Raw genomic sequence first — 24,257 nt, 5'->3', positions numbered from 1 at the left:
GCCAATGGCTACTAGCCCTGAGGGTGGGTACACCCTCTTTGTGCCTCCTCCCAAGGGGAGGGGGTCACAATCCTAACCCTATTGGGGGAATCCTCCATCTGCAAGATGGAGGATTTCTAAAAGTTAGAGTCACTTCAGCTCAGGACACCTTGGGGGCTGTCCTGACTGGCCAGTGACTCCTCCTTGTTTTTCTCATTATTTTCTCCGGCCTTGCCGCCAAAAGTGGGGCCTGGCCGGAGGGGGCGGGCAACTCCACTAGCTGGAGTGTCCTGCTGGGTTGGCACAAAGGAGGTGAGCCTTTGAGGCTCACCGCCAGGTGTGACAATTCCTGCCTGGGGGAGGTGTTAGCATCTCCACCCAGTGCAGGCTTTGTTACTGGCCTCAGAGTGACAAAGGCACTCTCCCCATGGGGCCAGCAACATGTCTCGGTTTGTGGCAGGCTGCTAAAACTAGTCAGCCTACACAGATAGTCGGTTAAGTTTCAGGGGGCACCTCTAAGGTGCCCTCTGTGGTGTATTTTACAATAAAATGTACACTGGCATCAGTGTGCATTTATTGTGCTGAGAAGTTTGATACCAAACTTCCCAGTTTTCAGTGTAGCCATTATGGTGCTGTGGAGTTCGTGTTTGACAGACTCCCAGACCATATACTCTTATGGCTACCCTGCACTTACAATGTCTAAGGTTTTGTTTAGACACTGTAGGGGTACCATACTCATGCATTGGTACCCTCACCTATGGTATAGTGCACCCTGCCTTAGGGCTGTAAGGCCTGCTAGAGGGGTGTCTTACCTATACTGCATAGGCAGTGAGAGGCTGGCATGGCACCCTGAGGGGAGTGCCATGTCGACTTACTCGTTTTGTCCTCACTAGCACACACAAGCTGGCAAGCAGTGTGTCTGTGCTGAGTGAGAGGTCTCCAGGGTGGCATAAGACATGCTGCAGCCCTTAGAGACCTTCCTTGGCATCAGGGCCCTTGGTACTAGAAGTACCAGTTACAAGGGACTTATCTGGATGCCAGGGTCTGCCAATTGTGGATACAAAAGTACAGGTTAGGGAAAGAACACTGGTGCTGGGGCCTGGTTAGCAGGCCTCAGCACACTTTCAATTGTAAACATAGCATCAGCAAAGGCAAAAAGTCAGGGGGCAACCATGCCAAGGAGGCATTTCCTTACACAACCCCCCCCCCAAACGAAAGAGGATGAGACTAACCTTTCCCAAGAGAGTCTTCATTTTCTAAGTGGAAGAACCTGGAAAGGCCATCTGCGTTGGCATGGGCAGTCCCAGGTCTGTGTTCCACTATAAAGTCCATTCCCTGTAGGGAGATGGACCACCTCAACAGTTTAGGATTTTCACCTTTCATTTGCATCAGCCATTTGAGAGGTCTGTGGTCAGTTTGAACTAGGAAGTGAGTCCCAAAGAGGTATGGTCTCAGCTTCTTCAGGGACCAAACCACAGCAAAGGCCTCCCTCTCAATGGCACTCCAACGCTGCTCCCTGGGGAGTAACCTCCTGCTAATGAAAGCAACAGGCTGGTCAAGGCCATCATCATTTGTTTGGGACAAAACTGCCCCTATCCCATGTTCAGAGGCATCAGTCTGCACAATGAACTGCTTAGAATAATCTGGAGCTTTTAGAACTGGTGCTGAGCACATTGCTTGTTTCAGGGTGTCAAAGGCCTGTTGGCATTCTACAGTCCAGTTCACTTTCTTGGGCATTTTCTTGGAGGTGAGTTCAGTGAGGGCTGTCACTATTGATCCATATCCCTTCACAAACCTCCTGTAATACCCAGTCAAGCCAAGGAATGCCCTGACTTGAGTCTGGGTTTTTGGAGCTACCCAGTCCAGAATAGTCTGGATCTTGGGTTGGAGTGGCTGAACTTGGCCTCCACCTACAAGGTGTCCCAAATAAACCACAGTTCCCTGCCCTATCTGGCATTTGGATGCCTTGATAGAGAGGCCTGCAGATTGCAGAGCCTTCAAAACCTTCTTCAGGTGGACCAGGTGATCCTGCCAGGTGGAGCTAAAGACAGCAATATCATCAAGATAAGCTGTGCTAAAGGACTCCAAGCCAGCAAGGACTTGATTCACCAACCTTTGGAAGGTGGCAGGGGCATTCTTTAAACCAAAGGGCATAACAGTAAACTGATAATGCCCATCAGGTGTGGAGAATGCTGTTTTCTCTTTTGCTCCAGGTGCCATTTTTATTTGCCAGTACCCTGCTGTCAAGTCAAAGGTACTTAAGAATTTGGCAGCACCTAATTTGTCTATGAGCTCATCAGCTCTTGGAATTGGATGAGCATCTGTCTTGGTGACAGAATTGAGCCCTCTGTAGTCCACACAAAACCTCATCTCTTTCTTTCCATCTTTGGTGTGAGGTTTGGGGACTAAGACCACTGGGCTAGCCCAGGGGCTGTCAGAGCGCTCAATTACTCCCAATTCCAGCATCTTGTGGACTTCCACCTTGATGCTTTCTTTAACATGGTCAGATTGTCTAAAGATTTTGTTCTTGACAGGCATGCTGTCTCCTGTGTCCACATCATGGGTACACAGGTGTGTCTGACCAGGGGTTAAGGAGAAGAGTTCAGGAAACTGTTGTAGGACTCTCCTACAATCAGCTTGCTGTTGGCCAGAGAGGGTGTCTGAGTAGATCACTCCATCTACTGTGCCATCTTTTGGGTCTGATGACAGAAGATCAGGGAGAGGTTCACTCTCTGCCTCCTGATCCTCATCTGTTACCATCAGCAGATTCACATCAGCCCTGTCATGGAAGAGCTTAAGGCGGTTCACATGGATCACCCTCTTGGGGCTCCTGCTTGTGCCCAGGTCCACCAGGTAGGTGACCTGACTCTTCCTTTCTAGTACTGGGTAAGGGCCACTCCATTTGTCCTGGAGTGCCCTGGGAGCCACAGGCTCCAGAACCCAGACTTTCTGCCCTGGTTGGAACTCAATCAGTGCAGCCTTTTGGTCATACCAAAACTTCTGGAGCTGTTGGCTGGCCTCAAGGTTTTTGGTTGCCTTTTCCATGTACTCTGCCATTCTAGAGCGAAGGCCAAGTACATAGTCCACTATGTCCTGTTTAGGCTCATGGAGAGGTCTCTCCCAGCCTTCTTTAACAAGGGCAAGTGGTCCCCTTACAGGATGACCAAACAGAAGTTCAAAGGGTGAGAATCCTACTCCCTTCTGTGGCACCTCTCTGTAAGCGAAAAGCAGACATGGCAAGAGGACATCCCATCTCCTTTTGAGTTTTTCTGGGAGCCCCATGATCATGCCTTTTAATGTCTTGTTGAATCTCTCAACCAAGCCATTAGTTTGTGGATGGTATGGTGTAGTGAATTTATAAGTCACTCCACACTCATTCCACATGTGCTTTAGGTATGCTGACATGAAGTTGGTACCTCTGTCAGACACCACCTCCTTAGGGAAACCCACTCTGGTAAAGATACCAATGAGGGCCTTGGCTACTGCAGGGGCAGTAGTCGACCTAAGGGGAATAGCTTCAGGATACCTGGTAGCATGATCCACTACTACCAGGATATACATATTTCCTGAGGCTGTGGGAGGTTCTAGTGGACCAACTATGTCCACACCCACTCTTTCAAATGGCACCCCCACCACTGGAAGTGGAATGAGGGGGGCCTTTGGATGCCCACCTGTCTTACCACTGGCTTGACAGGTGGGGCAGGAGAGGCAAAACTCCTTAACCATGTTGGACATATTGGGCCAGTAGAAGTGGTTGACTAACCTCTCCCACGTCTTGGTTTGTCCCAAATGTCCAGCAAGGGGAATGTCATGGGCCAATGTTAGGATGAACTTCCTGAACAGCTGAGGCACTACCACTCTCCTAGTGGCACCAGGTTTGGGGTCTCTGGCCTCAGTGTACAGGAGTCCATCTTCCCAATAGACCCTATGCGTTCCATTTTTCTTGCCTTTGGACTCTTCAGCAGCTTGCTGCCTAAGGCCTTCAAGAGAGGGACAGGTTTCTTGTGCCTTACACAGCTCCTCCCTTGAGGGTCCCCCTGGGCCTAAGAGCTCAACCTGATAAGGTTCAAGCTCCAAAGGCTCAGTTCCCTCAGAGGGCAGAACTTCTTCCTGAGAAGAGAGGTTCCCTTTCTTTTGCTGTGTTGCAGTTGGTTTCCCAACTGACTTTCCTTTCCTCTTGGTAGGCTGGGCCATTCTTCCAGACTCCAGCTCTACTTGTTCACCCTGTGCCTTGCATTGTGCTCTTGTTTTCACACACACCAGTTCAGGGATACCCAGCATTGCTGCATGGGTTTTTAGTTCTACCTCAGCCCATGCTGAGGACTCCAGGTCATTTCCAAGCAGACAGTCCACTGGGATATTTGAGGAGACCACCACCTGTTTCAGGCCATTGACCCCTCCCCATTCTAAAGTAACCATTGCCATGGGATGTACTTTTCTCTGATTGTCAGCGTTGGTGACTGTGTAAGTTTTTCCAGTCAGGTATTGGCCAGGGGAAACCAGTTTCTCTGTCACCATGGTGACACTGGCACCTGTATCCCTCAGGCCCTCTATTCTAGTCCCATTAATTAAGAGTTGCTGTCTGTATTTTTGCATGTTAGGCGGCCAGACAGCTAGTGTGGCTAAATCCACCCCACCCTCAGAAACTAGAGTAGCTTCAGTGTGGACCCTGATTTGCTCTGGGCACACTGTTGATCCCACTTGGAGACTAGCCATACCAGTGTTACCTGGATGGGAGTTTGGAGTGGAACCTTTCTTGGGACAGGCCTTGTCTCCAGTTTGGTGTCCATGCTGTTTACAGCTATGACACCAGGCCTTTTTGGGATCAAAGTTTTTACCCTTGTACCCATTGTTTTGTGAAGAGGCTCTGGGCCCACCCTCCTGTGCAGGTTTTTGGGGGCCTGTAGAAGACTCTTTACTATTTTTAGTTTTGGTTGTCTCATCACCCTTCCCCTGGGGAGTCTTTGTGACCCCTTTCTTTTGGTCACCCCCTGTTGAAGTCTTGGACACCCTTGTCTTGACCCAATGGTCCGCCTTCTTTCCCAATTCTTGGGGAGAAATTGGTCCTAGGTCTACCAGATGCTGATGCAGTTTATCATTGAAACAATTACTTAACAGGTGTTCTTTCACAAATAAATTGTACAGCCCATCATAATTACTTACACCACTGCCTTGAATCCAACCATCTAGTGTTTTCACTGAGTAGTCTACAAAGTCAACCCAGGTCTGGCTCGAGGATTTTTGAGCCCCCCTGAATCTAATCCTATACTCCTCAGTGGAGAATCCAAAGCCCTCAATCAGGGTACCCTTCATGAGGTCATAAGATTCTGCATCTTGTCCAGAGAGTGTGAGGAGTCTATCCCTACACTTTCCTGTGAACATTTCCCAAAGGAGAGCACCCCAGTGAGATCTGTTCACTTTTCTGGTTACACAAGCCCTCTCAAAAGCTGTGAACCATTTGGTGATGTCATCACCATCTTCATATTTAGTTACAATCCCTTTAGGGATTTTCAACATGTCAGGAGAATCTCTGACCCTATTTATGTTGCTGCCACCATTGATGGGTCCTAGGCCCATCTCTTGTCTTTCCCTTTCTATGGCTAGGAGCTGTCTCTCTAAAGCCAATCTTTTGGCCATCCTGGCTAACAGGAGGTCATCTTCACTGAGAGCATCCTCAGTGATTTCAGAAATGTGGGACCCTCCTGTGAGGGAACCAGCATCTCTGACTATTATTTTTGGAGTCAGGGTTTGAGGGACCCTGTTCTCCTTAGATAGGACTGGTAGGGGGGAATTGTCCTCCAAGTCACTATCCTCTTCCTCTGAGTTGCCACCCTCAGAGGGGTTGGCCTTTTCAAACTCTGCCAAAAGCTCCTGGAGCTGTATTTTGGTAGGTTTGGGGCCCATTGTTATTTTCTTTATTTTACAGAGTGACCTTAGCTCCCTCATCTTAAGATGGAGGTAAGGTGTGGTGTCGAGTTCCACCACAGTCACATCTGTGCTAGACATTTTGCTTCTAAAAGTTGGAATACTTTTTAAGAATCTACAACTGGTTCTAGAATCTAATTCAAACTTTTACAAACTTTTAAACTCTAAAAGAAATGCTAAACAGGATCTAACACAAGGCCCTAGCAGGTCTTTTAAGAATTTAGAAAACTTTTCAAATTGCAAAAATCAATTTCTAATGACAATTTTGGAATTTGTCGTGTGATCAGGTATTGGCTGAGTAGTCCAGCAAATGCAAAGTCTTGTACCCCACCGCTGATCCACCAATGTAGGAAGTTGGCTCTGTATGTGCTATTTCAAAGTAAGGAATAGCATGCACAGAGTCCAAGGGTTCCCCATAGAGGTAAAATAGTGGTAAAAAGAGATAATACTAATGCTCTATTTTGTGGTAGTGTGGTCGAGCAGTAGGCTTATCCAAGGAGTAGTGTTAAGCATTTGTTGTACATACACATAGACAATAAATGAGGTACACACACTCAGAGACAAATCCAGCCAATAGGTTTTGTTATAGAAAAATATCTTTTCTTAGTTTATTTTAAGAACCACAGGTTCAAATTCTACATGTAATATCTCATTCGAAAGGTATTGCAGGTAAGTACTTTAGGAACTTCAAATCATCAAAATTGCATGTATACTTTTCAAGTTATTCACAAATAGCTGTTTTAAAAGTGGACACAGTGCAATTTTCACAGTTCCTAGGGGAGGTAAGTTTTTGTTAGGTTAACTAGGTAAGTAAGACACTTACAGGGCTTAGTTCTTGGTCCAAGGTAGCCCACCGTTGGGGGTTCAGAGCAACCCCAAAGTCACCACACCAGCAGCTCAGGGCCGGTCAGGTGCAGAGTTCAAAGTGGTGCCCAAAACACATAGGCTAGAATGGAGAGAAGGGGGTGCCCCGGTTCCGGTCTGCTTGCAGGTAAGTACCCGCGTCTTCGGAGGGCAGACCAGGGGGGTTTTGTAGGGCACCGGGGGGGACACAAGTCCACACAGAAATTTCACCCTCAGCAGCGCGGGGGCGGCCGGGTGCAGTGTAGAAACAAGCGTCGGGTTTTCAATGTTAGTCTATGAGAGATCTCGGGATCTCTTCAGCGCTGCAGGCAGGCAAGGGGGGGATTCCTCGGGGAAACCTCCACTTGGGCAAGGGAGAGGGACTCCTGGGGGTCACTTCTCCAGTGAAAGTCCGGTCCTTCAGGTCCTGGGGGCTGCGGGTGCAGGGTCTCTCCCAGGCGTCGGGACTTTAGGTTCAAAGAGTCGCGGTCAGGGGAAGCCTCGGGATTCCCTCTGCAGGCGGCGCTGTGGGGGCTCAGGGGGGACAGGTTTTGGTACTCACAGTATCAGAGTAGTCCTGGGGTCCCTCCTGAGGTGTTGGATCGCCACCAGCCGAGTCGGGGTCGCCGGGTGCAGTGTTGCAAGTCTCACGCTTCTTGCGGGGAGCTTGCAGGGTTCTTTAGAGCTGCTGGAAACAAAGTTGCAGCTTTTCTTGGAGCAGGTCCGCTGTCCTCGGGAGTTTCTTGTCTTTTCGAAGCAGGGGCAGTCCTCAGAGGATGTCGAGGTCGCTGGTCCCTTTGGAAGGCGTCGCTGGAGCAGGATCTTTGGAAGGCAGGAGACAGGCCAGTGAGTTTCTGGAGCCAAGGCAGTTGTCGTCTTCTGGTCTTCCTCTGCAGGGGTTTTCAGCTAGGCAGTCCTTCTTCTTGTAGTTGCAGGAATCTGATTTTCTAGGGTTCAGGGTAGCCCTTAAATACTAAATTTAAGGGCGTGTTTAGGTCTGGGGGGTTAGTAGCCAATGGCTACTAGCCCTGAGGGTGGGTACACCCTCTTTGTGCCTCCTCCCAAGGGGAGGGGGTCACAATCCTAACCCTATTGGGGGAATCCTCCATCTGCAAGATGGAGGATTTCTAAAAGTTAGAGTCACTTCAGCTCAGGACACCTTGGGGGCTGTCCTGACTGGCCAGTGACTCCTCCTTGTTTTTCTCATTATTTTCTCCGGCCTTGCCGCCAAAAGTGGGGCCTGGCCGGAGGGGGCGGGCAACTCCACTAGCTGGAGTGTCCTGCTGGGTTGGCACAAAGGAGGTGAGCCTTTGAGGCTCACCGCCAGGTGTGACAATTCCTGCCTGGGGGAGGTGTTAGCATCTCCACCCAGTGCAGGCTTTGTTACTGGCCTCAGAGTGACAAAGGCACTCTCCCCATGGGGCCAGCAACATGTCTCGGTTTGTGGCAGGCTGCTAAAACTAGTCAGCCTACACAGATAGTCGGTTAAGTTTCAGGGGGCACCTCTAAGGTGCCCTCTGTGGTGTATTTTACAATAAAATGTACACTGGCATCAGTGTGCATTTATTGTGCTGAGAAGTTTGATACCAAACTTCCCAGTTTTCAGTGTAGCCATTATGGTGCTGTGGAGTTCGTGTTTGACAGACTCCCAGACCATATACTCTTATGGCTACCCTGCACTTACAATGTCTAAGGTTTTGTTTAGACACTGTAGGGGTACCATACTCATGCATTGGTACCCTCACCTATGGTATAGTGCACCCTGCCTTAGGGCTGTAAGGCCTGCTAGAGGGGTGTCTTACCTATACTGCATAGGCAGTGAGAGGCTGGCATGGCACCCTGAGGGGAGTGCCATGTCGACTTACTCGTTTTGTCCTCACTAGCACACACAAGCTGGCAAGCAGTGTGTCTGTGCTGAGTGAGAGGTCTCCAGGGTGGCATAAGACATGCTGCAGCCCTTAGAGACCTTCCTTGGCATCAGGGCCCTTGGTACTAGAAGTACCAGTTACAAGGGACTTATCTGGATGCCAGGGTCTGCCAATTGTGGATACAAAAGTACAGGTTAGGGAAAGAACACTGGTGCTGGGGCCTGGTTAGCAGGCCTCAGCACACTTTCAATTGTAAACATAGCATCAGCAAAGGCAAAAAGTCAGGGGGCAACCATGCCAAGGAGGCATTTCCTTACAACTCCACTAAAAATTATTTCACAATACTTTAAATTCATAATCACTGCCCAACTCAAATAACAATCTTCCATCCTCATTCTTCTCAATCTTTCATTTAAGTGTCCAACCCTGGAAACCATGCCTGAGTTAGGTGCTCCAGGGATCATACTGTCCTGGCTCTCCTCCTACATTAGTGACCCATCCTGTTCTGTGCCCTTGTTCTCCGCACCTCTATGCCTGTTGTAATACACAAGAGTATTTCTATTGGCTCTGTCCTTCATCCTATCCATCCTTTCAACCACTTATCTCAGTGAAATGATCTATTTTTCCTGCATCAATTATTTGGCAATGAAAGCCAAACATTCTTCTCTTTCCACTCATCCACAGCCTCACTCCACACAAATTTAAATGGCTCCACTTCAGGCTGTGTGTCCATGTGCCTGGAAATGCATTACCTGCCAAGAATGAAATAATGTCTGGCCCCCAAATTCATCACACGTGCCATCCCTTTCTTTTAATCGTGATGTTTACTTTTACAGCAACAAACAACATCTACCATAATACCTGGACACATCCTTCCACCAGCTACCACTCGGTTAATATCAGTAAAATATGCAGCCTCACATTTCACTGTGCCACAGTTTATAGGGTTAGTCCCCAACAAGTTGGACTGTGGCCAACACTCCTTGGTCCTCCCATCTAATCCTCCACTCCCATGAGAATGTTCTTGAATAAGCCACTTATGTCAAGATTAACCTTCATGGATCCACCCCCATTCTACTGAAATAATAAGTCATGCTGACTCACAAATTAATTAAATTGTTAAATATGTCTACAGAATGTTAAATATGTCTACTTACTATTAAATCACTTTAGTGGCTCTTTGAACATTTCACGCACTTTAAGGCCACTTTAGTTATTGTTTGTCTTCATGAGATCTTTGTGAGTTGTGTGGGCAAAAAAAAGCAGTTCTTTGTCTGAAGGCCAACAGAGAACTTTAAGGGACCGAAACAAAGGCAACCACAGAGGTGAGTGCTTAGTTTGTGCCAGTGGTTGCAGGTGGTGCACCCAACATTCCTTTTAGGAGACGGCACTTTCTATGCAATCACATGTTCACCCAAAAGAAAGGCTGAAAAACGAGATAGGAAAACAGCACAAAGGATGAAGGGTGGGATAAAGGAACCTGCAAGAGTGTGGTAAAGAGATAGGAATTGATGGCAGAAAGAAGCGTGGTGTGGAACCAAGGTTAGGTAGCCTCGTATTCATCAACTCCAGCATTTGACAGCTCCAGTGGAGCTGTCCTGTGAAGGAGTTTTAGGTTCCTGCACTTAATATATTGTAGTTTAAGCACTGGCAGAAGTAATTGTACTGTATCTATTGTCTTCCATGGATTGGATTTAGTTGGCATAAATCCAGAATAATAGAGGAATGTTTACTGTCTAATTTACAAGATGGGTTAATTACCATTAATGGCCTTCAGGTGAGCAGTAGTGACTGTGTCACCACATTCAAGGCCCTCTTGTCCATGCATACACATAAGTAATTCCTGTCTTTGGCCAAGGATCTCCAATCTCTCCCGTACCAAAAATTCTGAGCTACTCATCTTAGGTCCCTGATGCCTAATACCCCCTCATTTGTATTTTTAGAAATATATGTTACTTTTCTCATTGCCACCATGTTTATTCTGTTTTCTCCTAGGAGTGGATGCTTCGTGTTTTAACGTGGGAAATGGGAGACAAGATCAACAAAAACTTAACAAAGTAAGTCTGTGTATTTCTATAAGTGACCTGCCACTAAGATACGAGAGAGAGCTGAGTGATTGTAGGCCAGCACAGAAATAATCCCTTGAGACCTCATACAGAATCAACCCTTGACTCCTTCACAGTATGGTAGACTTTCATTGGAGAACACCCTGGTTGTGATCTGGGCAGTTTGTCTGTGCCTGGGGTACCTGGACCTATGTCCCCTGCACTTTCCTTCTTCTGGTCTTGCTATGGTTGACTGAGATGGAGAGGGGTCAGTGAAGGCAGAGCTCCCACATAAGCTAAAAGTAACTGTGCAGTTTGAGGACCACATAGTCACACAGTGCACCAACTGCACAGCTGTCCGTTCATCATATGTACAAAACCTGTGCATAATGAATAGTCTGCATCAGAGGCCTGAACGAGGCCCATCTGAGATCTTCCCCGCAAAATGGTCATCAAGACCAATGAATAGTGAACCATGAATAAGATCTCATGGGAAAAATCCTAATTGAACACTGGATCTGAGCAGGGCTTGGAAATCGGAATGGAAGTCATACTTGGAAGAACAGATTCCAGGTGTGACAATTCAGCAGAAACTCAGTTTTTGAGGGATAAGGCATAATAGAAACAAACTTTGACAAAGCCCGTATGTCTCCCATGAAACCTATTGGCTTTGCCAAAACCATATTTTCTCCCATATGGCTGTCGAGAGTGCATATGTGTGTGCGATGACCGTCTTAGAAAGGTTTTGCTTTTAGTTTAAAGAAGCTCATCTCAACATGGCCTTTGCGGGTGCGCACTCTCATGGTGACCAATCTGTAAGGATTTTTCTTAAACTAAAAGAAAAACCATGACAATACGGCACCACTGTCATCTTGTAATCATTTTCCTTAAACTAAAAAAAAGAGATCCCAAGATGACCACCTTGCATATGCAAACATGTATGGTGGCCATAATAAAACTGTTTGTCTCGCAGTTGCTGATAAACCATCCCAAGATGGCCATTGCGCATGTGCACACATGCGTGTCTATCTTGTAATGGTTAAAACAACTTTAAGATTGGAGCCTGCCAATACAACAGAGGGTGGCATTTGGAGAGCGAGGAACTGGTGGTTAAGCAAATGCTGGAGATTCCTTGTGTTTTTAATAAACAATGTGAGTGTTGGGGAAGGAACAGAGTGGAAGAACGGATTCATCCAGTCATAATATGATGAGACTGAATTGTTGCAGGTGTGTGACAAACACAGGATAATGCAGGGAAGCCATCTCATCAGGAATAGTAAGTGAGATAGACAAGAAAACAATCTAATTATGATCAGAGGGGGACAAAAAAGCCCACTCAAAGTCATATTGGATACAATAGGTCTGTTTGCCAACAGATAGAAGAAATTACCTGTAAGTGAGACATCAAAAGATTGGCTTTCATTTACTTTACTACCAGATCTGAGTTCCTCCAACTACCCTCCTCCTGTATTACTCTTAATTTTTTGACCTGCATGTGGATGCCCAAGGGCCTGATGTAAGTTTCTGCGATTCAGTGTTACTCCAAAGTGAGCCCTCATCAATTTGCTACCTGCGCTGTGCCCACATCTCGTTATGTGGTGAAAAATGTGTGCATCATGTCTTCTCTGAACTACAATCTGGAATCACAAAGGAAGTTCATAACTATAGGTCAAAATGTGTAATTGTCCACCTTGGATTCACCTACGAATACACCGTCAGCCCACATTTCCACCATTCATCATGATGAAGTGTTCTGCAGAGGGCCTTCCACAATATGAATTCACCCACTTTAGACAAGATATTAAAACTCACTACCAGAACATTTTGGAACATTCATAGAAACGCTCCAGCGTATTCCTATCACCACCAAAATGGCAATCTTCCAACCACTGATCATGTTGAAACGTTGCCTATCATCCGGTGTTGTTTTCTCCCATGCGCCCCTCTTCTCTGGAGATCTTCTTTCCATTGGTGTTCATGAAGCACCATTTTTGAAGCTGCATTCTCCTCTCTCCCTGTAATGCGTGCACAGGTTCTTCATTTTGGCCTAATGCGACCTTCATTTAACACCCAAACACGCTATAGTGGGTACCTTTCCGGATCTGCCCCAGTATGAACATCACACCACCAGTGGCCACCTTGAAGGCACTTACATAAAGGTTGGTGAAGCTTACGCCTCACTTGGCACCGATCCCTGTGACACACAGAGGTGTTTGACTACCTGACAGGTTAATCCAAACGGGGTTTACCTTCTGTACACTCATGTGTTCATTTCCACCTAGACAGTATCCAGTTCCTCTCTTGGAGAGGACCCGCGCCTCAATGTCTCAGGGCCTGGCCACAAGTCCAGAAATTTGAGACTTGAGCTTCAAAAGGTCGTAAAATATACATCTGAGATTTGTAATCATATTGTTGTCCTTATTAATTCTATTCCATTGTGGTTCACGGCATGAGTGGCAATATGCAAGTGCTTTGCAAACATTGCACACAATGTTTACTGTACAGATGAATGAAAGACGCTTGTGTTTTTATACGGATGTTATTTTTAGACTAAAGCACTGTTTGACCCTCCTACCTTCACCTCTGCATGTTTGATAAATGTCTGTCCCTTCTGGGAAGATATGCAGAATCTGGGTTCCAGTATCCATCATCATGACGGTATGACTTTTATTCATCGACTGTTGTGCATCGTTCGCACTTTTCGTACTTTTCGTCTGTGGACTTCTTTTATCTCTTCCATCTTTCTACACCCCCTACTCTTCCCCCCTCTCTTTCTCTAGGTTTCTGGGATCCAACCTCTAGTCTACTTTCTCCCACTTTCTTTATTTGTGTTGCTCCATCTCCACCCTTCTTTCACATTTTGACTTCCTCTATATGCCTCCTCCCCTTTAGACTGACCATCACCTCATACATTTTCAACCTTTCTTATTTTTTCTTTCTCTCTCTCATCCTACCTGCAATTCCCCCTCTTTTTCACTCATCGAGAGAACAGCTTTCTTGAATCAGGCTATTAGCCACAGACTGAAATAGTCAATCAATCAATCAATCAGTGATTTCTAAGGTGCAGCTAATCACCCTTAGGGTCTCAAGGCGCTGTATGTGGGCATGCTGCTCAGTCGACGAGCCAGGTCTTGAGGTCCTTCCTGAACCTGTTCAGTGATGCCGTCTGCCTTACAAAGGGGTGAACAGGGAAGAAAGCAGTCTCACCGGTTTTCCTTTTCTTTCAAGCTATGTGCAAAACTTTTGAAGTTATTTGAAATATGGTAGGTAGCCGGGAAAATATACATTAAAATAACAAAAAAAATAACAACAAGGATCACATTTAAAAACAAAAATCCAACAAAAATGATCACATTCAAAGTTATCATTTTTTTCTTAACACATACCAGCCAACTGTATGCCTGAAAAAGATAGCCAAAAATGTTTAATTCTTTTCCTTTAGAAACTATAGTCTTCACTGGATTTAAATATTTATGCGTTGATGTGTTTCTGCCCAGAAACTATTTCTTTTGATGGGCTTCGGGTTTTTTTTGCAGCTCAATGCAACCGGAAATTGGAACTTTCTTGGTGGATGGGGCAGCCTGCTGGGGACAAAAAGACAGCCTTGTCCACATTTAAGGCTGGGCCCCAGGCTTAGTTGACACTAAATGCAGGAACCTGCAGTTCAGATTTTAGTATTTTAGTGTATGTGGTTAACGGCATTAGTCATACACTGGATTTTTTAAATTGCTAGTTGAGCTAATTCTGTTCTTTTCTTTGGCAAATGTGTCTGATAAGTACCCCCTCCTATGGGGCGCTTTTTTCTAAGACCAGAATATTGTTAAATGATATTTTGTGTCATGAGAACTCCAGGAGGATCAGCTGTTTTTGAGCCAGGACTTTTACAGTGAGGGCCTGGAGGGAAGGCAGGGAAAGCCCCTCGACTCCTTGTGGCTGGCTGTGGGGTAGCAGTATTAGCAGTGCTTTAAATGGAGATACAGAAGTGCAGGTATTCACTTTCTAGAGTACTTGCTTGCTTCTGAGAAGTGCAGGTACTCTACATTAAATGTATTGTACCAGTGCTTAAAAGTGCAGGTACTGCCCCTTTCAAGTTAAAGAAGTGCAGGTATTCAGTGCCCAACAGTACCTGCCCATTCAGAGGACTATTAGTTGAGCAACTAGTTTGTGCCTGGCCTGCGTGTTCTTCTTTTCCCAGCATGCAGAGCAGTGACCCATAGTCTGCTCTGTTAACCTTCTCCGCCATTATCTCTAAAAACAAAATGGCGGCTAAACCATGCCTGGCCTGCGTGACCAGCAAATAAAGTAGGTATGAAGGACAGTCAGGGGAAATTCAGCGACTCAGAACAGAGCAGATAACCTGTCTGGATAAACACACATGTAATAACAAGCATTTTGCTGGAGTTAGAGCTATTAGCAGTGTAAATTACTAACTGGACTTTTCTTGGCACACAAGCTGAAAATAAAAGCTTAAATAGTTGACATAAGTGAGCTGATTCAAAGCACCACAGCCACCATGAGCATGAGCGCTAAGGAGAGCCTGAAAAGGAAAAAGAAGTTTGCTTGCAGTCAAACGTATCAGTAGAAGTGCAATTATCCATGTAACAGGGTCGATGGCCAAGACGGTAGCAAAACTGCTCCAAGGAGGGACAAATGTAAAGCATTTACCACTGATAACAAAGGATTTTTCAAAGGCAATCCCACGATCGAATGAAAGTGATGAGCGTGTGGTGGGGTGGGCATAGTTAAAAGCCCAAAAACATACCAACACTTCGGAAAAGCAGCACTTGTGCGCTGCTATGGTCGACCTAAAAATATAAAAGGGGGGAAAACATGAAGTGGCTGCCCAGGGTCCACAGTAGAACCTCAGGGAGGAAATAGGAGGAAATAGTTAGCCAGTGCCAAATATAAACACAGCATCCTGAAGTGAGAAACTTAGAAGTGGCATAGGACAATATGTACACACGATTTTAATTCACCCTTCCTGATCCTCTTGTGGTGTATATTTCTATAACTTTCATTCTTACTTATACACCACTACTATATGCCACTTATGTGACTTACATATACATATCTTTCATTCTCACTTCCCTTTCTCAGTTTCTTCTGTTTCTAAATAGCACTCCCACTTGTCATTCCTCACTTATTTTTATTACTTTTCTTCATTTTCCATCTCACTTTTTTTGTTCTTCTTTACAACCTCCTTCTCCCTCAGCCTTTTTCCCCTCATTGTTCTTTTTTCATTCTTTCCTTTTTGGTTTATCTTTTTGTAGTTCATTCATCTTCATCTCTTTATTTTCTGCACTACCTTGCTTCATTTTTCTCTCCATAACTTTTACGAGTGACAAGTCAAAAGTTTGGAACACAAAAATTGACTACAAAAACATAGGCTTAAAAAATACCCCTGGTGCCCCAATGCCCTGGTACCTAGGTATCATATACTAGACACTTACATGGGGGCACTAGTATGCAATTGTGGGGTGCACAAAGCCAGGAACAACCAAATTTAAAGGAAGAGAGCACAGTCACTGTGGTCCTGGTTAGCAGGATCCCAGTGAACCCAGTCAAAAACACACTGACAACAGGGAAAAAGTGGGGATAACCATGCCAAAAAGAGGTTACTTTCCTACATTTACTGCTTACATTTATTAGTATCTATTAGGGATGTATGTGTGATTTTTTAATGAATTGTTGTTTTATTCCTACATTGTGATTATGTTTATTTTATTATATGTGAAGTTTGTCTTATTGTGGTTTTATATTCATGTTTTTATTTAATTTTAGGAATGTATGTGCATTATATTTTGTACTGTATGTTTATGGTTTTTATGGAACCAAATAAAGGACTACTACTATTTGTACACAAATGGTGAGCGACACCAAAATCTGCCATAAAGCACTCAAATATGTAACAAATATGTTATTATTGTTAGTTAACCCAGTTCTTCTATAGGTGAGAACCAGGTTTGGTTGACTTTAGGAATGTAAACATTAATTTATATAAGGAGGAGTTTTTTGGCTTTGCATATTGATGATTCTTTGTTTTTGCAGTCTGTGGTCCTTATTGGGGGTTGGCAGATGGAACACTTTGTCAGAAATATGGCAGATATCTGCCCGCTGTATTAATAGTTCATGCTACCATATGGTACTTGTAATATGGCAGGTGGTATATCTGTCAGTTTTTGATTGATTAGACCGTCCGCCAAACTCTAAGTAAGGATTCACATGCTCACTACTGCACTTTTTGTTTGGCAGATATGCACAGATCTTAGATTTTTGCAATGGCAGTTTCTGAGTTAATGGTACCAGAGTAGAAATACTTTGTACATGTTACAAAGAAAGTATTTTTCCGATTTCCTCAAACACTTATATCTTATTTTTTTATCTTGCAGAAATGACCTAGCAAATGTGGGAATATTTTACAAAGATCTGAATCTGCGATCGATTTCTGAGAGCCCAGGAAACAGTGTAAGTTTAATATTTTCTTAGGTGCTGATTCTGCTTATAGATCTTGCATGCAGATGTATAGGTTTTGTGCATACTTTTGTTTAATTTACCATTCGAAAATGTTCATCAAACATCTTCGAATAGTAAACTAAATTCCAGGTAGTCGCCGGTGATTGTGATGCATACACTTCTACCTGTGGTCATACTGAAATTGTTGTTGTTTTTTGTTGTTGTTGAGAAAACACCATTCCAAGATGGCAACTGTGGCATGCCTGCGTGTGACGTCAGGACACAAACGCAGTCACTGCATTATCACCGTATTATATTTATTTAAAGATAATGCATTACAAGACTCCACTGGTGTGTGCTTATGTGTTGTGACACATGTACATGCCACAGCAGCCATCTTAGAATAGTGTTTGCTCAAAGAAACAAAGAAAATACATTCCAAGATGGACTTCGTGGTGCGTGTGCTTCATGATGTTATGACGCATGCACTTGATGATTTGAGATTATTAATGAATTCGTTTTTTTGTACCAAAGCAAACAAGCATAGATAAAGCAAGAGCTCACAAATTGCATTTCAGAGGAGAGACTAATCGGCTTTACCAATATATATTTCAGCTCTTGTTTATCTGTGATGGTAGGTCAGGTGCCATCCGAATTCGACCTAGACTACTCTGTATCTCCTAAAACATGCGTTGCCTGCAGAATGCAATCAAAACCATTCCAGTGTTTCTGCACTCAGCTGTACCCCAGAATACCGTACAGCAGTGGTTCCCAACCTGTGGGCCGGGGACCCCTGGGGGTTCGCGACTGCTTAGAAAATGTAATAATATTAGGTTCCAACTATCAGTGAGGACTCAGTGGGGGTTCCCTGATTCCAATAATGATTCAGTGGGGGTCCCCGGGCTCCAGTATAAATAAAATGGGGGTCCACAGAAGTCAAAAGGTTGGGAACCACTGCCATACAGCAATACAGCAGAGTAACTCTAGCATAGCTTTACCCAAACCATGCTTTCCCAGTCATTCCATCCCCCAAAGACATCTTTACTACTGAGTTCTCCAAATACTGGTTGACTCCAGAGTACCTCAGGTTAAAGTGTCTGCGTCATCACACATCATCTAAAAACAGCTGCATTTACCACATAGCTCCTTTTCTAAAGATTGCATCAGAGAGCCATTACACAGTTTTAACTCAAACACATTTTAGCCAGTTCCAGAAACACAGTTTTACCACTGACTCTCAGGCGCAGTTTTACCCTGATTCCTCATTGCAGAATTTGTAGGCTTCCCTTTCTCCCAGTCAATGCTGTACAATTTACCGCCCAAAGATAAACGTGCCACAGTTTCTCAAACACCATTATGCCACACAGTTTCCCAAGCACAGCTTTTCCACATAATTCCACATCATTCCTCAGACAGCTTTAGCCCGCGTTCACAAAACCTTTATGCCTGATTCCCAAACATAGGTTTAGCGTAGAGTATCCACACACTGCGTTACAAGAAGACTTACACAGTATTACCCCAAAGGGCTCTAAGTGCAGCTTCAGTCAAGAGTATTTCCAACCAAGGATTACAGAAGGGTATCCCACATACTACTTTCTCTCATGACTCAGAAGCACAATTTCTTCCCATTTCCCAAACCTCATGTCAACCTCAGGATTTCTCCAAGCCAACCTTCTCAGATAGTCTTGCCTTAGATTCTCATGTTGTTCATCACTTTCCTGGAGAAAATACTATATTTTTATTGATGGTTTTCAACGCAATTTCCTCAGAGCTAATCTTAAAGACGCCAAACTCATTCAGATGCAGTGAGGTCGAGCGGAGGGTCTGCACTTCCCCTCTTAGAGAGTAGAAAAAAAGAGGCCAACTAACAATGTTATGTCCCAAAGGCAGCAGAAGTAATACAAAAATGTGTCCCTCAAGGTTTAGGCTGTACATTGGCTGATTCCTATCTCATTCCTAGCATTAACTCGTGGAGTTTGTTTCATACCTACTGGTGGGGATGGGTTAAAGGTGGAACCCTGGCAGAGTCTGACTCACCTTTTGTCTATTTTCTCACCCAGATTGCAACATTGCTTTCCAACTTTGGGGGCCAACTGGGCCTGTGGATGAGCTGCTCCATGGTGTGCGTCATCGAGATTGTGGAGATCTTCTTTGTTGACTCCTTCTGGGTTTTTGCACGACAATGCTGGCAGAAGTTGCGCAAGCGCTGGCAAGAGAAGAAGGAGGAGAGGAGGCGGGCACAAGAGGCCGCGGCCTCACGAGGCGCTGTGCCTGAAGAGAGCGGACATGATAACCCCGTTTGCATTCAGGACGAGGACCCACCAACCTTCAATACTGCACTCTCCCTGCCCCTGCCATCCAACTGCCAGGTGCCTCGGACACCGCCGCCAAACTACAACACTCTCAGGATACAGACGTTTATAGAAAACGGAGCAGAGCTTGAGGACTCTGAGGATGACACAGAATACCTCTGAAGAGCCACACTTGTGCACTCATCTAGAACATGTTATGTGACAGAGACACACTTCTGAAGAAGCCATTCAACATGAGGCATTTTGGGTATTTTTGGCCCTGTAGCGATGCCTGTCGTGTGGATATGGTGTGAAGCTGTTGGCTTGGACCTTTGTGTCCTGTCTCAGCTGGAAGCTGACTATGAGCTTGTATAGAATGCAAGTATGCTGAAGATTGTATTTTCCTTCAGGACCTTTAGCATAACAATGCAAGCCACTCAAGGAATCACCAAAAACTTCACTTCCTGCAGAGAAATGTGGCAGCCTTGCAAACACTTCTTCACTGATCCTGCAGGATGTCTCAGATTTAATTGCAGTGTAAGCCACTGACCAATCATAGCCTTTGTACAGAGCATCCTCCCTTGCAGATGAAAGGAAAAGATGCTCCCCTTTAGGATACCACTAAAGGCACCTTATCATTTAAGGTTTTCCGTGATCTTGGCGTAAATACTAGGCACCTTCCTCTACCAAGAGATCACACTTGAAGCCTCTGAATAATTCACAATGGCTCCGTCCCACACTTCAAACCTTCAGGAGTATCTCTAATACAGCTTCTGCAGAACTCTTCAAGGTGCCCTTTTGTTGGTCAGTCCTAAACCCAGGCCCTTCACGTGCGACCTTGCAGTCCATAGGCCACAGGCCCTTGAGCAAGACCTCTAGCACTATTTAGGAGGAGCATGCTTGTCATTAGTAAGCAAAGGATTGTGCCAAGGTATGTTGGGGAGGAAGTAATAGTCTGCCTGGAGACACGTTAGTTAAAGCAATGAAGACATCACGGTTGTCCACTACTTGCAAGTAGACAATTTGCTAAATGCAGCACAATAATCCCTAAGGGCATGGGTTGCCTTGCAAGTAGTACCAATGGTGAATCTCAAGAAGAGGTGGAAGACCCATGAGTGATCACAAGAGGGAAGGTGGCAATCTAGGAGCTACGTGACCCAGAGATGGGCCCAGAATTGCATCAACAACATATTATTTAAAACTCCAAGCCAAATGATGTTGGGCCAAATATTGTAACAACTAGCCAGTACCCAAGGAAAGTCAAAGTCAGCAGACAGGGAAAATCTAGACTAGTAGCCCCACAAAAATATTCTTTATTGTAACCACTGAGATACTTTCTTTCCTTGCTCGTGCTGATATTAGGCAACACGTGCATGAGAAGTTTAGCAGGAATCTTTCAATACCAGGTTTGGGAGCCACTATCCTGCCACCTAGCATAAAATCACTCCCCTAAAAGCCCAGTACCACCACGCTCTTCGTATTTCATGAGCTCCTGAAAGTTGAAGGTTATTGATGGACTCGTAAAGACCTGCCAGCATCAACTTTCTTTATACTGAAGCTTCTCTGATGACCTAAGTCCACGATACTGTGATGCGCCAATCAAAAGCCCCCATCCTTTGGACAAGTAGGCCATCTTATGCCATTCTCCAAACCTCCACCCTGAAAGCTCAAAGGATCTGGTAACCTTAAAGCCATGGTAGAGTCCGCCTCCACTAAAACTAAAAATCACCTTTCGCCAAACTCACTACCAAAGTGGACCTTACGTAGACCACCATCTTATACTTCTGTTTCCAAGTCAATTTTCTGCATATCATGTTTTGAAAATATGAACATAAGCCAGGGGTTCACACTAAAGCGTATTGAATATTCATTTTTATTGAATCATAAGCCAGTGCAATGCAGAAGTTTTGGGAACACAAAGTCTTGCGGACATGGTGACCGTTCCCTGATGAGAAAGGATATATATATTTTTAATGTCTTTATTTCCATAAAAGGAGTATATTTTTTTATTTTTAACAAAAAGGTGCTCTTGGATTGTACATAACATATAGTCCAACGTATATATCAGCCAATAATTATCATCTCTATTTTGTAATGCCTCTTTGAAAATATTCCATACGAATCTCTGAATGTATGTAGAGTAGCATGTAGCATGTATGGATGTGTGTATGTTCATAAGTACACATATATAGCCAAAATATGTGTAGAAATGTCAGTGTTTGTGAGGGAGGAAGGCCTCTACTTAGAGACTTCGGTGTGTCACTTGTGAAGAAATGTTGCTTCCTAAGAACTTGAATGTTACTAGGACAGGGCGGTGCAAGCCCTCTGGACCTCCCACTTGTTACTTGAATAATGCTTAACATGAACTGTGAGCCATAAAACCTTTTAGCAAATCACATGCCCGACATCTTTCTGTGTGTTTTATTAGTGTGAATTGTTCGTGTCTTGCTATAACTGGATTTTCGGTTTGGGTGGCCATAAAAGAACAAAGGGCCAGATTTACAAGGCCCTAGCGACTCCTTGCGTCACATTAGGGTCATTTTTTTATGCTAGTGTGGCTCAGCGAGGCTAAAATCGCCATACCATATTCACAAAATGGCGCAGTGCATGCATTGAGACACTTTGTGATCCCGTGCACCACATTATGCCTGCACCAGGCATAATGTATGCAAGGGGGCGTTCTGGAAATAGGAGGCCCACAAAAATGGTGCAATGAAATCTACCAGATTTCATTGCACCATTTTTGGCGTCCTTTTTAACTCCTGCTCAAAGCAGGCATTAAAAGGACGCACCCACTGAAATCAATGGACATCCTTGCATTTAGCTGCACTAGAGTCAAACTTTTCTACGCTAGTGCAGCAAAGCTCCATAATAGCATAAAAAATGTTGACGCTATTGCCCTTAACATGTGCCATGGTGTGACGTATTGTAAATACAGCACACCCATGCTGTTGTTGGGTGGTGGTGGGCACAAGAAATCTGGTGCATCAGTACTAATGTGTCAGATTCTTGTAAATCAGGGCAAAAGCGGGCAAAATACTCAGGTAGGTAGGAAGTTTTTGCAGGAAGATTCCGCCACAAGAAAAAGTACTTCTGCGCATGGCAGTCCATTTAAAAAACGCAGTAGCCCACTATGGTATCAGGCTTATAGAAAACATGCTACAAAACACTTCCACACCATCCAGTTCCCGACCAGAGGAGGCAGTTCTACAAGATGGCCACCTCTTTAGAGAAAATGGTGCTACAACGTGGGCTTCCTTACCAGAGTAAGCTCGGCTACCGCGTTGCCACCCTCTTGAAGAAAATACTGCCACAACATGGCATTCCCCACTACCGAGCACATACTGAAGCATAGCAATACACATCAGGTTTACAGCAGCTCACCACTGTCCACCAAAAGCAGCCCTAACAAAGAATGGTATTCCTTATCAGAAAGAGCCCTGCCATTGCTGATTAGAGCACAGATGGAGCAACCTAGGTCCTTCCTGGGCCCATTGGAAGCAGGGCCGTCTCATCTTTCTAAGTTGAATGAAATCTGTGGCTATATCTGCTCTCTGTGGCAGCAGGATTAAAATGGATGGAGGAAGCTTTGTGCCCAGAATCCTCTTGGGTCTGTCAGAAGGATTCAATACTGTCAGCCATGCCATCCATCAGTGAGCAAGCACTGGCACAGAAAACCACTCCATGCCTAAGAAAAAAACTATGGGGCATATATATGAGAGGCTTGTGCCTCCGGATCATCACTTTTTTTGATGCTTCAGTGGCTCAAACCTCTCAACCATATCTATGTGGCCAGGCAGAGCCACTTTGTGTGGCATTGAATGGCCCTATAGATACGGAGTAAGACAAAGCAGAGCAAGTCGCTGCGCTGCCTTACTCTGTGCCAGGGAGGTGTGCCATGGGCATTGTGGTGGGTTTTCCCCACACAGCACCCATGGATTTTGACACTGCCCCAGGTTTACTTAATAACATAAACATAGGGCAGCGCCAGAACCTTACACCTTCCCAGAGCAGGAGCATTAAGGAGAAATATTTTTATTTCTCCTCGTTTTTTCCTTCTTTCATGTGCCCTACATTCTCCAGCACACATACAAAGAGGAAAAGGCCTCTTGGGATTGTTTTTGTGCAGGAAGGTGCCCTTGCCAACACAAAAAACATCTTGCATGCAATGCAGACACCTTTGCACAGGGGTGCAAAGGTGCCTATGTTGGTGCTTGGCAGCCAACTGTGTAGTACCGCAAGTTGCACCGTATTTCAGAAGACTTGCCACGCTGCCCTACGCCAATTCTCCATTAATATGCCCCTACCTGTTCAAATCTGGTGAAGCATGATTTCACTATGTTGATTCATACCAATAAACCATCACCACAGGATGCTGCTCCATACCAGCACAAGCACCACAGTGGCATGCCAAGCCATGCCAAAGAATGTACAACCACATAATGCCACTCAGTGCCCAAGAAAGCACTTCCCACAGCAAACCACCCCATACATGATAAAGCAATACTGCAGTATGTCATTCCTTACCAAGAAAGCACCACCACAGAATGCTACTCATTACAGCACAAGCCCTACAGTGGCAGGCCAAGCCATGCTAAAGAATGTACAACCACATGATGCCACTCAGTGCCCAAGAAAGCACTTCCCACAGCAAACCACCCCATACATGATAAAGCAATACTGCAGTCTGTCATTCCTTACCAACAAAGCACCACCACAGGATGCTATTCATTACAGCACAAGCACCACAGTGGCAGGCCAAGCCATGCCTGAGAATGCACTATTGCAGCACTCGACTCATTATGAGGGAAGCACTACTACAACATTCCTCTCCACAGCTGAGAAACACTAAG

The 24,257-nt window shown here is 45.1% G+C and overlaps 1 protein-coding gene across 2 annotated transcripts in view; it reads left to right on the top strand.

Moving 5' to 3' along the window:
* Positions 1–21,800, top strand: part of SCNN1G (sodium channel epithelial 1 subunit gamma) — a 74,557-nt gene extending 52,757 nt beyond the window's left edge. For both annotated transcript variants that reach the window (XM_069209672.1, XM_069209673.1), the window contains exons 11-13: positions 10,611–10,672; positions 17,050–17,125; positions 19,174–21,800. In XM_069209672.1, the coding sequence (XP_069065773.1) occupies positions 10,611–10,672; positions 17,050–17,125; positions 19,174–19,587 (552 nt within the window). In that variant the 3' untranslated portion in view covers positions 19,588–21,800. The remainder of the gene's footprint in view (positions 1–10,610; positions 10,673–17,049; positions 17,126–19,173) is intronic.
* Positions 21,801–24,257: the final 2,457 nt, after the last annotated feature.

The sequence above is a fragment of the Pleurodeles waltl genome, chromosome 10, assembly GCF_031143425.1.
Source record: "Pleurodeles waltl isolate 20211129_DDA chromosome 10, aPleWal1.hap1.20221129, whole genome shotgun sequence".
In the NCBI taxonomy this organism is placed as follows: domain Eukaryota; kingdom Metazoa; phylum Chordata; class Amphibia; order Caudata; family Salamandridae; genus Pleurodeles; species Pleurodeles waltl.
This window is presented reverse-complemented; position numbering and strand designations above follow the sequence as displayed.